Source organism: Desmodus rotundus, chromosome 6 (genome assembly GCF_022682495.2).
Source record: "Desmodus rotundus isolate HL8 chromosome 6, HLdesRot8A.1, whole genome shotgun sequence".
Classification (NCBI taxonomy): Eukaryota; Metazoa; Chordata; class Mammalia; order Chiroptera; family Phyllostomidae; genus Desmodus; species Desmodus rotundus.
In genome coordinates, this window is record NC_071392.1 from 147,754,722 (window position 1) to 147,770,939 (window position 16,218).

Consider the following 16,218-nt stretch of genomic DNA (forward strand, 5'->3'; position numbering starts at 1 on the left):
AGCAAAGAACTTGAAGAAAACATTAGTCCAATAGCAAGATGGCCAGGAGTTCTTAGGCTGTGTTATAAGTTTTTTCAATGAATAATTAGGGGCGATTTTTAAACACAAAGGAAAGGTGGGTCTGATGCAAGGAAGCTGATGAAATCAGAAAGAGAACCCGAGAGGATTCCAGGACCATTAGACTTTTTCAGCAGTAAGAGCTGCATAGGAATCCTTCTGTGAACCATAGAAATAATAAATGCTAAGCCCATTGGAACATAATCTCAATCAGCAAGATGCCACTGCTTTCCAGATTTTCTCACAGGGCTCTGCGAACTCCGTGCCAAATCTAGCCATGGATTTCTTCCTTCTAATCTGCCCTAATGCCTTATTCAATTATTGTCACCGCTCTCCAATCATGCACTGTGCCTTCTGACTCTCATTTCCCAGATGAGTCAGTCAGAGGAGGCTGAGTGTCCATCAGGACATAGTCTAAGGACATGAGCCACCGTGTTCCACGTGAAAAGACGAGAACAAGTACAAAGAGAACAAGGTGGACCCTCGAAATTTTCCTGGCAACCTCACCATCTACTGGACTAGCTGGATGCACGCAAGGAGGAGGGATATGAGGGGTCCAGGAGGTTCCTCTAGTTGACTGGCAAAGGGAAGCTGGTCAGTGGGGAGGATAAGCCAGGAGGAAGACGGAGTGGGCACTCCAGTGCACTGCGGAATGGCATCACCGCTGGCCTGGCTGTACATTATCTTATGGTAAGGTTACTTTTTCCTGATCGTCTTCTCTTTAGCTGAGAGGAAAGGGAAAGCACACACGCCCTGGGTGACTTCTATACCAAATCACGAAAAGCCTGGGTGGTGTAGCGGGCAGTCGTGGTGGGGGAGGCAAGGTGCTTGAACAGCACATTTTCTCTGAGGCTAGGAGTGAGGATCACTGATGTCTCCTCACAGGGTAGAGAACGCCCTAGGGAAACTCGAAGACGAAGGAAACTTCTACCCAGAGAACATCAGTCGGATCCTGGACAACTTGCTCGAAGGCTATGACAATCGACTCCGGCCAGGATTTGGAGGTGAGAGACAACATCCTTTAGTAGACCAAGCACCTGGACCCTCCTTCCCCCTTACTGCCATCGCAGGGCCCAGAGACCTCAGAAGGGAAACTGAGTGGGAAAGTGCCGGGGTCCTTGAGAGAGGCCACAGGTGTATTCCCATCCAGTCTCTGCCCCTCCTCAATGAGCGACCTTACACGCGAGTTATTGAGCTCTGCGAGCCTCAGTTTCCTCACCTGTAGTGGGAGTGCATGAACAGGGCTTGCTTCGCAGAGTTGTGTGAATGCTGAATTCGATTCCCCAAGTAAAACATTGTTTTTTTTAGCATTGGTCCCATTAAAGTCATCAATATGTTAGTTACTGTTATAATTTTCATTAGGGTGCTAACCTACTTCTCCTCTTTCCCTCAATTCCCCAAATTGACCATATTAAATTCAAAATAAGGCAGCAAGTGGTGTGAATTTTCAGGGGTGAAAAACTCAAGGACCCCCCACTGGGGTTCCTTCAGGCTGGGTTGCAGATTCTGGTTGTGAGAAGGGGCTTTGTTGTCGCATCCTTAAGTCCAGTTCCTTCCATGTCACCAGAGATAACTAGCCCCATCCTTCTGGGCTAATTGCAGGTGCTGTCACTGAAGTCAAAACAGACATTTATGTGACCAGTTTTGGGCCCGTGTCAGATGTGGAGATGGTGAGTGAGCTCTGTGTGGAGAGGGTTACTTACTCGGGGGGAGAGGGCCATGTCCCAGTTCTGATGATGATGGGCACAGTCACTAGGCACCACAATGTGGGACGGGAAGCCAGGCTGGGAGGGCTCGGCCGTTGGAGCAGATGACTGCTTCATCTCCTCCACGGACGGCTCTGCTGGAACACTTTAATCTGAGGGGTTTCGTAGGACTGTATCCTCTCTCCTGTCCACATGTCAGGCACTGATTCTTCCCTACAAAGATTTCCTCATCTTTATGAGGTCCTAGTACATGTCTGAAGTAGCAAAACAAAACAAAACAAACCCAATAAAGGTGCCATGCAAGAGGATATTAAGAATATCTATGAAACTGAAGGCATAGAATTTTTTTTGGTGGTGCATCATTTTCAGTCTATGTAATTAAAAGAGTAAAGGGAGTGATTTGGAAAGGCTAACGCATTTCACCGTTTATGTTGTGAATAGACCAGCAGGTGTTCTGGGGACCCTGCTCCAGGTACAGGGTTCATAACAGGATATTTATAGCAAGTGGCAATGAAAACCTGAACTAGTCTTCTAGGACAAAGTATGTTACAAATGCGTTCACAGTTCTTAGGTAGCTTTTTCCCCTAAAGGTAAAATACAAATACTAAAACTGAAATAAATATAACTTTTTAAAGAAGTGCCTCATTACATTTTATTAGAGAAATTCTAATTTTGGGTAAAAAGTTACTAGAGACCTTTTCATGGTCTGCTCTTTGAGTTGAAAACAATAAAGGAAGAAGGAAAGAGAAAAAAGGAAGAAGTAAAAGAGGAAAAATAAAAAGAAAGATAATAAGGAAGAGGGAGAGACAGGGAGGAGGACTTTAAGAGATAAATATCTTAAGACTCTTCATTAACCAGAATCTTCAATTATTTTACTATCATATTTGTCATTTGAGTTCTGAGTCACCCAAGTACAAATAAGCACAATCATATTCTACTGTATTATTTGAAATCTGGGGATACTTGGAACCTTATTTTATGAATTTGTCTCCTTTTTATTTGTACAATTGAGACTTGTTACAGCTTGGACGATTATTATATTAATATATTGTGTCAAATTATATTTTAAAAATATAATCACCACTTATAGTAATAGGTCTTATAAAAGAACATGTAAAGTAGGTAAAGCAATTATTGGCAATATTTTTATATAGTTATGTTGATATCTATCACTGACTTTTGCAATGAACCTTATCATCATTCTTAATATTTTTAATGTTATTTCATAAAAGCCACAAATTACAACTCATGTTTATTATTAGGCTTACTTGAATGATGCTCTTGTTGAGTGTTCATGGAAACATTTCCTGCAATGTTCTTTGAGGACAGTATAAAATGACTATGACGATGTGGTAGAGTTCATGTTGGAACTTTACTAAATGGTATTGTGATACCTGGAGGCACCTCTGATGGTGAACAGGTTGCTAAGCGGAAGGGTTAGATAGACTAACTGATGGTAAGGAGAGCAGCACAAAACCTAGACTGTAAGTATTTTAATAGTTTTCTCCTAAATTAAGGTTTGGGGAATTGATAGGTTGATAGATGGAGAGATGACTGGCAAAAACAAGTATGTGGGGGATGGTCAAGGTTAAGAAGGGAAGTTTGCATAACACAGTACTATCGTTAAAAATAATACAAACTTTTAGGTTGAGATAAATAAGAATTCACTGAAACTATAGCTTTCCGGACAGGGTATTGTCATAACAACTTCCTTTATTCCGTAAGTTTTAGGAATTGCACAGAAAAGTGAGTGAAGAATCTATTCTTACTAAACTAGCTCCCCCGCCTGCATGAGCATCTTATTCTCTTTTAGGAGTACACCATGGATGTTTTCTTCCGCCAGACCTGGACTGACGAGAGGTTGAAGTTCGGGGGGCCCACTGAGATTCTGAGTTTGAATAACTTGATGGTCAGTAAAATCTGGACGCCTGACACTTTCTTCAGGAACGGCAAAAAATCAATTGCTCACAACATGACAACTCCTAATAAACTCTTCAGGATAATGCAGAATGGAACCATTCTGTACACTATGAGGTAAGATCCCTCCAATTCTGCTTCCTGTGCCCAGCTGAGCTGTCCATCACGCTAACTCACTTCAATGTCCCTAGGCTTACCATCAACGCTGACTGTCCGATGAAGCTGGTTAACTTTCCTATGGATGGGCATGCCTGCCCACTCAAGTTCGGGAGTTGTAAGTTACAAAACGCTTCCGAGAGTTAAATGATGCATGCAAAATACACAATTATTTGGTTCTAACCAGAGCCTGGAAAGCAAGAGAGAAATAATACTGTGACATTCAAAGTGTGAGTCCAGGAACATATTTACGTAATCCTATCTGTCATAGTCAGAGGTTTCAGTCGCCCAGATTAAAGAAAATTTATGTCTGCATTTCCTTTTTATATGGAAAAATGTTTTCTTTGAAAGAAAAAAAAAAAGCCCACCACTACTCAGATTCACTCTTATGTTTAATTTGTTTACAAAATTCAGATGCCTACCCTAAAAGTGAAATCATATATACATGGAAAAAAGGACCACTGTACTCAGTTGAAGTCCCAGAAGAATCTTCAAGCCTCCTCCAGTATGATCTGATTGGACAAACAGTATCCAGTGAGACAATTAAATCTAACACAGGTGAGAAGCTGACCAATACATGCATGTCATCCTGCAAGGTGACTCTGGTGTGCACCTTTAAAATATCTATGTCTTTTTCCTCTGGGTCGGCCATTCTCAGAGGAGCCTGATGTTTTGAAGTGATGAGTAGCTTTCCTTCTGTTGATTTTGCAACCATGTGCACATAAAGATTTATGTCCTCTTGGAATGAGTAGTTTTGTGTATATATGACACAAAGAATCCCAGCCAAAACAATGAGCTGATGTGATTTATCATCTGTTGATCAATGCCTTTATCATACATTAAAATACGCCTTTGCCGATTTTCTTCTAGCCCATGTTAATTTGAAGGCCTGTGAGATTTATTCCCAGCTGTATTTTTTTTAACACACTGTCAACAGCAAAAACATTGATATGTGTGTCTTCCAACAGGTGAATACGTAATAATGACAGTTTACTTCCATTTGCAAAGGAAGATGGGCTACTTCATGATACAGATATACACACCTTGCATTATGACCGTCATTCTCTCCCAGGTGTCTTTCTGGATTAATAAGGAGTCTGTCCCCGCCAGAACTGTCTTTGGTATGCTTCACTCTTTGGGCTCCATTCCCATTCATCCTCCAGCTCCCACGCCTTGGGCACTTTAGGAAAATATTCACACCAGTGCACTGTTTCAGTCCACAAAGGAAACAGACTTGTATCTCATTCAGACACAGGTATCGTGTAAAATGACCCTTATCGTATTGCAAGTTGTGTAGTGAATCAGCAACGAATTTGTCTCAGCGAGAATTCTGGCTGGTTTCCTCTGACTTTCATATGTCCTATTTAATAAGGTTTAAAAAAATCTTGATTTGATTTTTCATGACCAAGAAAAAGCACAGATGTAAAATCTGACATGTTAATCCATAAAAACAAAGGCTAAGTTATTGGCCCTACTAACATATAAATTGTATCTCACTTTTATTTGGCTGAACCATAGAAAGTGCTATTTTGTAGGTCTAAAAATAGTTAAATATTACTAATTTCCAAGGGTTCAGCCTAATTATTCAGTTCCATTTATGATGTATAGAATCACTACTAGTTTTGATGAAACAAAACAAGGAAAAGAGATGTAACAGAAAAATATCATCACTAACTAAATCCATTTTCTCTGAGTTTTCGTGATTATGAATTTAGCAGTCCCTAGGGAAGACCTAAATTGAATTGAAATCTCAGAGGAATTTTGACTTTTTAATTTACTGTATTAAAATAGATTTCTTTCTGTAAATTATAAAAGAATATCTATATTATGATGTTGACCATATTCAAATTATATAAATTTGCCAAGTCATAATTCAAGACAGAAAACTCCCGGCAGATAAAGGATGGAATTATTTTCTCACTAGTAAATATTTTTTACCTTAAAACCAAGCTTGGAATTAAAAAAAAATTGAGGAATCTAATTTTATGATTATTATCATACTTGATAAACTTCTTAAATACAATGTAAGATATTATCAGCTATGACAATTGGTCAGAAGTTCAAGGTTTTATTATTTTAGTGATAATTTGCTTTAGGTTTTCTAAAGAAGTAAGCAACTAGAATTTTTCATGACTTAAATTTTATCATAGTTAAGCTAAAACAATTCAAAATATGTTTTGAATCACTACAACGTACAGCTAACTGCAGTAGATATTAAGGATACAAAAATGATAATACCTATGATAGTAATTGTAAACACCTACAAAACAATAAAATAATAGCAAAAAGCACATTTGGAGAGTGTTTCATCCTTGCCACCAACATGCTCACATTTCAGCTTATTTTTGGATTCCAAGTGCTAATACTGCATCTCTCATCCTTTTCCCTTTTAGGGATCACGACTGTTCTAACCATGACCACGCTAAGCATCAGCGCCCGGCACTCCTTGCCAAAAGTGTCATATGCAACCGCCATGGATTGGTTCATAGCTGTGTGCTTTGCTTTCGTCTTCTCTGCTCTTATTGAGTTCGCAGCTGTCAACTACTTTACCAACCTTGAGACACAGAAGGCCAAACGGAAGGCGCAGACTGCAGCCTCACCCCCAGTGACGATATCCAAAGCGACTGAGCGCTGGGAAGCTGAGATGGTCTTGGTAATTGTTTATTTTACGAAGTTTACCCACCACATAAAAAAAGGTAACGCAGACAGGGATCACAAACAACTAGAGTCCAAAAGTACTGCTAGTCGAGCATGAGTTCCATAAGCCTGGTTCCAAGGCCAACTTCTTTTCCAGCTTCGCAGGAAAAAGCCTGCAACAACCCTTCGCTTATTTCTGCCCTGAAGGTTCGGCACCCTCTTCCATCGCCCTCGCTGGCGCTGGCAGGTCCCAGGCGCTCAAAGACCAGCAAATTCTGCTTAGCCTTTAGGTGTTTGCTTTGAACAGGTTCACTTAAACCAACCGGGGAGAATAAAGTAAAAAATCGAAAAAAGTTCTTAATGAGCCTTTGAGACTTCAGAGTCTGAAGGAAACAAACAGGGACTCCTAAGGAATGAACAATTTTTATTAAAAATCTGCTTATTGGTTTATTTCATGAGGATAAGATATATTAGGTTCTATGAATGCTGACTCATAAGCCAAGTTTTTGATTCATATGGAAAGATTTTCACGGTCATATTAATATATCAAAACGTGGATATAAGTATGGTTTGATTCAAAGACTTACAATCAGTGAGAAATACACACACGAGTTCAGTGTTGACTTGCTGTGGCTAAGTGCTGGTCCCTGGAGGTGTTTGGGATAAATAACAAAGGGCGGCATGAATAACTCAAGGTGACGCATGTGCTCCCAAATTCCAGTTTTACATATGAGTAAATTCTTCCGACCATTACGTTGCAAACACTTTTATAATGGATTATACAACTGATTGACAGGTATATATTTTTATATAAACTCCAAACACAGTGGCTCTTGCAGACAGGAATATTTTGCTCTGTAAAATTTAGTAATACAGATACTTTAATCTGAAAATTTCCTTATACTTAATCAATTCTTGTGCATATTTCCATATCATGAAACCACACGCAGTCCAGCTAATTCTTGGTCAACTGTTATGATTAAAAAATTTTAAAGTGATTTGGATTTTACTTCTAAAATACTCAGGCATTTATTGGCTGGAAAATGATAAAAGTTTTTACTGAAATTTTTCTCTTTGATAAACTAAGAAACTTATTTGAGAATTTACATGGTATCCAAGGAATAAACTAAGGTTATTCCCATGATAAGTGGAACTATATTATTTAAAGATTTTTTTTCTTGGATTATCCCTTACTAATAAAGAAAAAAATGCCTTATAGCGACCCAGTCTAATTACTTCACTTACAAATCAAAAACAGAGTGTCAGAAAGTTATGAACACTAGTTGGTAGAAGAACCAGGAACGGATTTCAGAATCCTGATCTCCACAGCTTTACAGAGGCCGCACCCTCCCCAGCGATTCCTCCAGCACTGAGACATAAAATATTTTCAGAAGGGAGCTGCGGTCATCCCCAAAATTCTTCCCTTGACTTAATGATTTTTTAAAATATAGATATGTTTTCAAAGGTCACAAATATATAAATTTTGTAACAAAAATGTGTCATTCTGAACATTCAGTCCTTAAAAATCACTTGTTTCAGAAAAGATAAATTCCAAATATTTTTGAGAATTATTTTGTTTGTAAAAACAAGTAATCATGTTACAAGCCATCTGTATTTACATAGGTATATAATTGCCATATTGTCCAAAGGTTATATATTAACATACACCTATAAAGGGAAAATAATGTTTATCAGAATTCAGTTTAACAGTGTGCTACTTGAGAAACAGCAAAGATTAAAAGAGAAATTCATGAGACACAGGGTAAAAAATAACTCCAATTACTTTGAATATGCTTACTGATCTGACAGAGAAATAAAAAGAAAGACCAACTTCTTCACTTCAACTCTTTTAAATATATATTACTGATAGGAATATGATTTCAAATCCTTGGAAAAGTGGAGTTATTATCCCCTTAGACTATTATTTTAGAGATATAATTTATTAATAAGATGTAATTTAAGATCTCAGGTCTTCATATAAACTACTTTCTGCAATTCTAAAATAGTAACACAATGAACAAGTCCTTTGAGAAGCCGGATAAAATACTACATTTATATAATTTCAAAGTACTTGTTTTGCAAGTTTCCTTTTTTCTAATGAAAAATATATTTGTAAACATGGATCTACTTAAAATATTTTAAGGCAGTGAAAAGTAGAATTTCATTTCTGAAAAGCTAGGTCAAAGTATAAAGAGAAAAAGAAAAAGAAAAATAATTAAACCTAACAATACAAATCTTACAGATGTCAAAAATAAATACAGATGTCCCTTACATAGAACATTTACATTTTATTTATTTATGTCAAAACTTGGCAGTTTGCCTTATGTAATGTAGAGAAACAGAAACTATACATTTGCAATTTTTATAACACAATGGTATATTATGATTGCTAGGTCATTCATTTTTTCCTTTCAAATACCATGACATTTAAAAATGCCTATTCAGTTGTAATCAAAACAACATTATTTGAGTAACTTGGACATTGGAATAGCAAGCCAATGGTGAAGTTGAAATAAAATAAGTGCTTGGATTTTTTATGTGATTCTAAGTTGTACATTTTAATGGACTCATTGCTTTTCAAAAGAAACTACTTTAATGAATGTGAGAAGAGTTTATCACTGATTTTGACCTTATAATATAATAATGACAAAGAAATTCAGGCCTTTTAAACTGGAAGGCATACCTAAAACTAAATCCTCAGAAGTGTTCTATAGACTCATTATTTTTCTGTTTTTAAGGCATTTAGAACTGGACACTTTATATTTTTTATGTTTCGAGAAGGAATTGTCCATAATTTCTTGTCTATTTATATAGTATTTTTCCTTATTGTTTTTATTTGGCATGTTATCTTGTCCTTAGAGAGTTATTCCTGTCTTTGTGTTTCAGAACTTGCGTCTGAGGTATACTTATTCTGCATGTAAAACCAAGTTTGGACCTTGACCTCTTTTCGAGTGCTTTGCTAGCTTCCTTGTTATTTTAAAAGCCTAAGCCCTCGTTACTTGTTCCTAAAAGAACCCTCCCTCCCCACCGACCCATCAACACATCCAATGCGGCTTTTCTTTTTCAGTGGAGTTACGGTGTTCTTGGTAAATTATCTACAAACAAAATTGACCAAAATGTCACCAGTCAAGACAATAGTTATATTTATACTGATTGCATTATTAATTCATTAATTCATTTTTTTCTTTTCATCTGGTACCCATTTATCTAGTACTTGTGCATTCATTGAATTTCTTAAGTACTCTAATGAGCCAGATGCTTGGTAGAACGTTGAGGATATATTAATGAGTGATATCGGTAGGGCCTCCTCCCTCATGGAGCTTCTTCTCGAGCAGGAAGAGAGACTAATCAATAAGCCGTGACAATGTGATGGGATAAAGGCTGTGTTTAGATATGTGGTCGGCCGAGAAAGTCACGCAAGGGTATCTAACTCAGACTGGAGTGGTCATCGTTCTGAAGGAAGCGATGCCTAATCAGAGAACAGAAACACGAGTCTGGTCCTGCTCTAGAAGCACCAAGTCAGTTGCTAGACACGTGAGAATAGAGCGGGAAATAAGACATATGTCTTTTCCTGAGTCCTCTTCAAGGCTGGAATGTCTGCGGGGCCATTGCCACGTTGCCCCCACCCATGCAGAGAGAGATGAAGCACAGAATACTGAGAGATTTCCCTCCGAATATTGCCAAGATTTATTTGAGTAATTCTACCATTACTCAGTAGAATTAAGGCCATCAGAGACTCTGAGCATCTAAAAGATCACAGTGTCCCTTCTTGTGGCTGTGCCACCATGTGACTTACAGAGAGCGTGGGGTGGGCTGGGTGAGGGGTGTAGGTGGTTAGCTCTTTCCCCACACCGTTTATCAAATCCCCATCTATCATTCCATTCTTCACCCTCCAAAACTTCCGATATGGTTTCCACATCATGGACCCACCAGATCACTGCCAATAAGATGCTTCTCTCTAGAAATTCTGGGTTCAGCTCTGTCTTTAAGTCTACCAGCTGTAGTATAAATGCCAGATAATTTGACAGAGTACTTATTTTCTTTATAGTAATAGAATAGTTTAAAATAATCTGATAGTTTAAAATAATGTTAAACACTAGATGTTTAAAAAGAAAATCTGTCGTATTTTTGATGCCCCTGTTTGCTGGCTCTGGAAGCAGATGCAGTGTTAGTTCCTTGAGGAATGCAGCCCTGGTTTGAACCTGTCTCTCGAGAGGTAACCCAGTGCCCTCTCCTTTGTAACATATTAGACTCATTGAACGTTATATCAAAATTGCTTTAAGTATTTCCCAAATGCCTTATCCCTACATCAAATAATTGATTGTCATAAAGTCCAGTTTGATTCAAAGTACCTTTGCAATATGCTGTTAATTAAAACAAAGCTGTGCTCTAAAAATACCCAAAGCAGGATGGCACTCAGCAGCAGGGGAGCCCTGGAAAAATGCAAAACCACAGGTGTTCCACTCAAAACAACGACAGCCCCAAGCTGAGCCCTCATCTGGACTCACAAAAGCCTATTTTACCATCAAGTGAAGCTGCTGAGCTTACAATGAACGGGAGGGCGGGATCCGATGCAAACCTGTAGGTTGAATGGCTTAGAAAATTGGCTTTCTTTTCATTTCAGAAAGTCAATGTGATTCTTTTAAATTGGTGTCCAGTCTTCTGTACTGTGAACTCCCAATTATCCAGGAGCTGATTATCTAGCATGTACGTTAGTTAGCCAAGCTTCATGCGTTTCCTTGAGCGTATCTTATTTGCTGCCTGCTAGAAAGCCCTCCAATTACTGTTGGGCTGTGGGACGGTTGTAACTCTAACCAGTGGTTCTCAATGGTTGGTGGACTTCCCCCCAGAGGACATGGCGAGGAGTGGATAGAGGGCAGGGATGCTACTCAACATCCCACGATGCACAGGACAGTCCCCCACAACAAAGGTTTTCCCTACTCAGAATGTCAATAGCTCTGTGGTTAAAAACACGTGCCCTAAACCGTAACGCTGATGGGAAGAAACACCAATTGTTGAGTGTGAGCTTTGGAATCTGAGAGGGATTGAATTCAGGTGCTGAAAATTATTACTTGTGTGAGCTTCCTGCTTCAGCCTTCATTTGTTCATCTCTAAAATGAAAATAACATTATCACATTACAGATTCCTTCTAGGAAGAAGCAAAATAATGCATGCAAAGTGTTGTGCAGCGCTTGCCAATAGTAAGCATTTAGATATGGTACCCATCACGTAACGTAAAATAATATACTAAAATATAATGTAATATAATCATAAGACCTTTTGTTCCCTTCTTTTTGCCTGGCTACTGAATCTTGAAAAATGGTTAGATTCACATTCATTTTTGATCTGCCATATGTTTATTAAGCATATACTATGTTCTATGCACTGGCTAGGCATATTGGAGCACTTATACACGACAATAATATGCCCTCTCCCATGTCAGGAAAGGTGAAAAGGCATAACAAATAATATTTACAAGGAAGTATGTTATAATAGCTAAAAGAGCCATAGCAGCTAAGCAAGTACAAAAGTGTGTGCATACATAAACAACATAGTCTTTCCCAGATTCTTAGGGAATAGAAAAAAACACTTTAAAGACAGTAAACTGAAGCTTAGGGAGAGTTGACGGATTCTATGACATGTCTAAGTTATATTGCAGCTGAATAGTGTACATGAACCTGCAGCCTAAAGCTTTCTGACTCTTCAGTCCTCTCAACTCTCACGCAACCCTCCAGAGATTGGGGAAGTAAGTGAGGAAAGGGGGGATCCTATTGTAGGGAACCTTTAATTCCAGGCTAATGGCAACGAGCTTAAATTTCTCATGGTGCTTAGTTTTGAATGATTTTGCTTAACTCTGGACAAGGAGTATTTGGCAACCTCATTTTAGGCCATTTCTAACACTGTAACAATGCTGAGATTGACAAATAACTCCCCCCACCAACTCTAAAGAGGAGAGAGAGATAAAACAATGCTTTACAATTTTATGGCAGAATATGTTTTATGGTTACTTTCTCATAAAAATAAACTTTTTAAATATCTGCACCCTTTCTTCCTAAAAAGAGAGAAAAAAAGAGCCTACAGGTTTCAGACAGGCAATGTGTGATATTAAAAGCCAAGACAAATTCAGAAGGAAAATCTCTCTGCAGGCTTGCCCTCTTTCGACTTCATCGTGATCCTTAGAAATTTTGCTAGAGTGAAATATTTTAACGTTCCGTGCATCTGGCAGGAGGATACTTCTTGGAGAATGAAACAGTGATACATTTTCCTGTGTCAGGTGCAGAGTCTATTAATAACATATTTACTGAATGAAAATTCAACTGGGATCTTAGAAACATGATAAAAGCTTTCGTACGACGGTGCCGTGCTGACTCTCTAAGACAGGCGGCGTACGTTTAGACCAGAGCACCCCTCCTCCGGTCCCATTCCCGGTCAACATCTGGCGGCCCTGGGCCCAGGAGTCCTTCCCTGTCAGATATTTTTAATAGGAAGTATCACTTATTTTCTGTCCTAGATCAGCAGACCGGTCCCGCTACCATTTTAAATTACCTCCTACCTCCAAGACCTGTAATTTATTTAGTTCTGTCCAGAGTACCTAGCACAATACTAAGCCAACAGATAACAAAGGTATTCTTTACTTGAAATGCACCACGGCCATAACACATTAGACTTGACTTCACACATGCATGTTTGCTTTGGGTGAAGAAACAGATTTTCCCATGTCCCCTGAAAGCACACGGGGCTTGGATTCTCTATGATGACTGTTATTATTTAGATAATCAAACAAATCAAACAGCAACATTCACAAGGGAAAATGTAGAGAGAAGAGGCTCTTTGGGTTGTTTCCTGCAGTCCAAATGTCACTGCATCGGTGGGTCAGTCTGGTCCTGCGGCTCTGCCAGCACAGGGGAGGTGGCTGCCTCACCCCATTGCTGCAGGGCTGCTGGCTGAAGCCACAGGAGTCTGCCCATGTGAGTAAAGCACCCTGCCAGGTGACAACATGGTGACTGTGCTGCCAGGGAAGGGACAAGGTGGTTTTACAAGAGCAGGGATGATGCACAGCAAGTGTGTGAAGGAGACACCCAGCAAGGACGGCCTGGCCACAAGCAGAGTGACTATTCCAGGGTGTAGATGAGAAGAGAACCAGAGAACGGCCGCCCGCCCAGTCTTCAGTGGCGTAAAAGGAATCAAAGGCGACCAGAGTCAGCGTCTCTGCTTGAGGCCTGGTGCTTTAAAGACGAGACAGTGTGGGGATGAAGCGAGCTGTGCGACTGGGTGCGGGGAGGGGGGGGCGCTTTCCCCCAGCTGGGTCTTGGCTTTCTCACCTACCAGTCCATGTGCTAAATGTCCCTTTCAGGACTAAAATCGATTGTCTTATGATTTCAGTGGAACAGAAAATTTAATGATAGAGAAGAGCACATAACAATTCTGAGCTTAGTAAGTGAATCACTTTTTGGTCACTTAAGATGGAGGGAAGCCAGTGGAGAATTCCTGAATAGGAAGCAGAATGCTCTCAATATAGAACTTCTGAGCTAAGAGGCAGTTGTCCTTCAAAGGACTGATCATCATCCTATTCAGTCTAAGGGTATTTATACTTGGTCACTGGCTTTTAATGTACATGAGCACCTTCATATATATTTCTTTAATCTCAGGGGTTCAAATTTATGACTGTGCGGAGATGGTGATGTAGGCTAGGAATGTATTTAGGAGAATGGTATCAATTGACTAGGCTGTTATTTTTCTTATATGAACTAACATCTACATATTCCAAACTGAAATCCCCTCTCATTGCCTACACTCACTGCCCTGTCGGTTTACCGTAACCAGGGGTGGGTAAGCTCTGCGCCCTGGCTCAGCTCCTCCTAATGGTACAACGCTCAACACCGTCTCTGGGACGTGGAACCTGCTTGGCATCAACGGCTGATGTATTTAATTATAGGATGTTGGATGAAAGCAAATCAATTAAAAAAACCTGCTTCACTACTTTCTTAGAAAAGTAGCACCATCAAATACTAAAAGAATTCGCTGATATTTTCTCTCACATAGTCGTTAACTAGTCAATAAATATCCATCAATAATGAAAAAATGAATCTAAATAAGTGATCTCTATTCTTTACATAGGCTGAATATTTATGTCTTTTTCCCACAGCATCCTGATTCCAAGTATCATCTGAAAAAAAGGATCACCTCCCTGACCTTACCAATAGTTCCACCCTCCGAGGCCAGCCACATCCTCACCAGAGTTCCCGTCTTACCATCAACTCCTATCACTCCCCCACCACTCTCTCCAGACTTTGGAGGCACCAGCAAAATAGATCAGTATTCCCGGATTCTCTTCCCAGTCGCGTTTGCAGGGTTCAACCTGGTATACTGGATAGTTTATCTCTCCAAAGACACAATGGAAGTGAGCAGCAGTGTTGAATAGCTAGCAGACAGGACACCCTGTCTTATATAAGTTCTCATTTTCTGAATTTTTCTTAAAAATAGCACTGAGACTTGTGTAGATGCTTTTCTAAATATGAAATCAAAGTTGAAAATCTATAATGCAGAGCTTTAAGTAAGCAGATATGAGCAAAAAAGCAATAATATTACTCCTCAGACTTGGGAGTTGAAGGTTGCTAAAATATATGACTTTGGATGGTGAGCACAAAATGCAATATACAGATCATGTATCATAGGAATATATACTTGAAACCTATATGATCTTATTAACCAGGTCACCCCCGTAAATTTAATAAAATATGACTTTGGTGTACATCAGAGAGAAATTTTATAAGAAGATTGATTCAAGGTGAATTTGCCAATCTTTGTTCTTCCTCATTCAATATTTTAAATGTCACTGTGAATAGCATATACCACAAAGCAGATAAAATAAGAAAGGCTGAAAATTCCAAAGGTTGCCTTAAAATATATTTATTTTGGCATAGTTTTCCAGAGAGCAAAATATAAATAGTGTATATATTTACCAGTAGGTTAATACCAGCATGGTGGAGGCCTTTATGCTAGTAAAGTCGCTTTCAGTGCCATTGCAAAGCCTGTATTGAGCTTAGCCATTTGTTTTTAACCTTGCTGTGCTATTTTACCTCAATATAGTGTTTATATACAGATGAATTATACATCGAGTATAAATTATGTATGCATATGTACATAGCTTTACTTGGACTGTAACACAACATTGCTTTATCTTGTTAAGCTTTCCTTTTAAAATAATACATTCATTGTAATTCCATGAAGTTATAGGAAGAAATAGTGATTAGAAAAAAGCCTTGTGTATGATGACTGTGGTCGTATCTTGTGTTTTCTACCTTTCTGAGTATACCGCTAAATAAAACGACAACAAACACGGTTATCTGGCTGTCCGTTAGAGCAAGGGAGCAGAGCTTCCTTAAGCACAGAGAAATGAGGTGGCTACCTCTCCCCCAATGTTAGTGTCCCCTGCGGTTCTAACAGATACAAGACAGGGGGAGGCCAAGCTCAGTCAGAGGCATGGAAATAAAGAACAAATTGATGGTGACCAGAGGGGCGGAGGGAGGGGAATAACGGGGAAAAGAAGGGGAAGGGTTGTCAAGGAACATGTATAAAGGACCCGTGGACAAAGACAATGGGGGAGGGGGAGGACTGAATGTGGGAGGTGGGGGTGTGGGGGGCAGGGGAGAGTGGTGGAGGAAAAATGGGGACAACTGTAACTGAACAACGAAAAAGAAAGACTTGAGTTCATATCCAAATAGTCAATCCTCCGTCTCCTTTC

At 39.3% G+C, this 16,218-nt stretch overlaps 1 protein-coding gene across 1 annotated transcript; it reads left to right on the forward strand.

Moving 5' to 3' along the window:
- Positions 1-464: 464 nt before the first annotated feature.
- GABRA6 (gamma-aminobutyric acid type A receptor subunit alpha6) lies at positions 465-15,637 on the forward strand. The gene is made up of 9 exons (XM_024576978.4): positions 465-747; positions 943-1,061; positions 1,660-1,727; positions 3,577-3,797; positions 3,872-3,954; positions 4,251-4,394; positions 4,805-4,957; positions 6,230-6,489; positions 14,620-15,637. Exons 1-9 carry the CDS (start codon positions 710-712, stop codon positions 14,893-14,895), a joined length of 1,362 nt encoding a protein of 453 aa, XP_024432746.2. The 5' UTR covers positions 465-709; the 3' UTR covers positions 14,896-15,637.
- Positions 15,638-16,218: the final 581 nt, after the last annotated feature.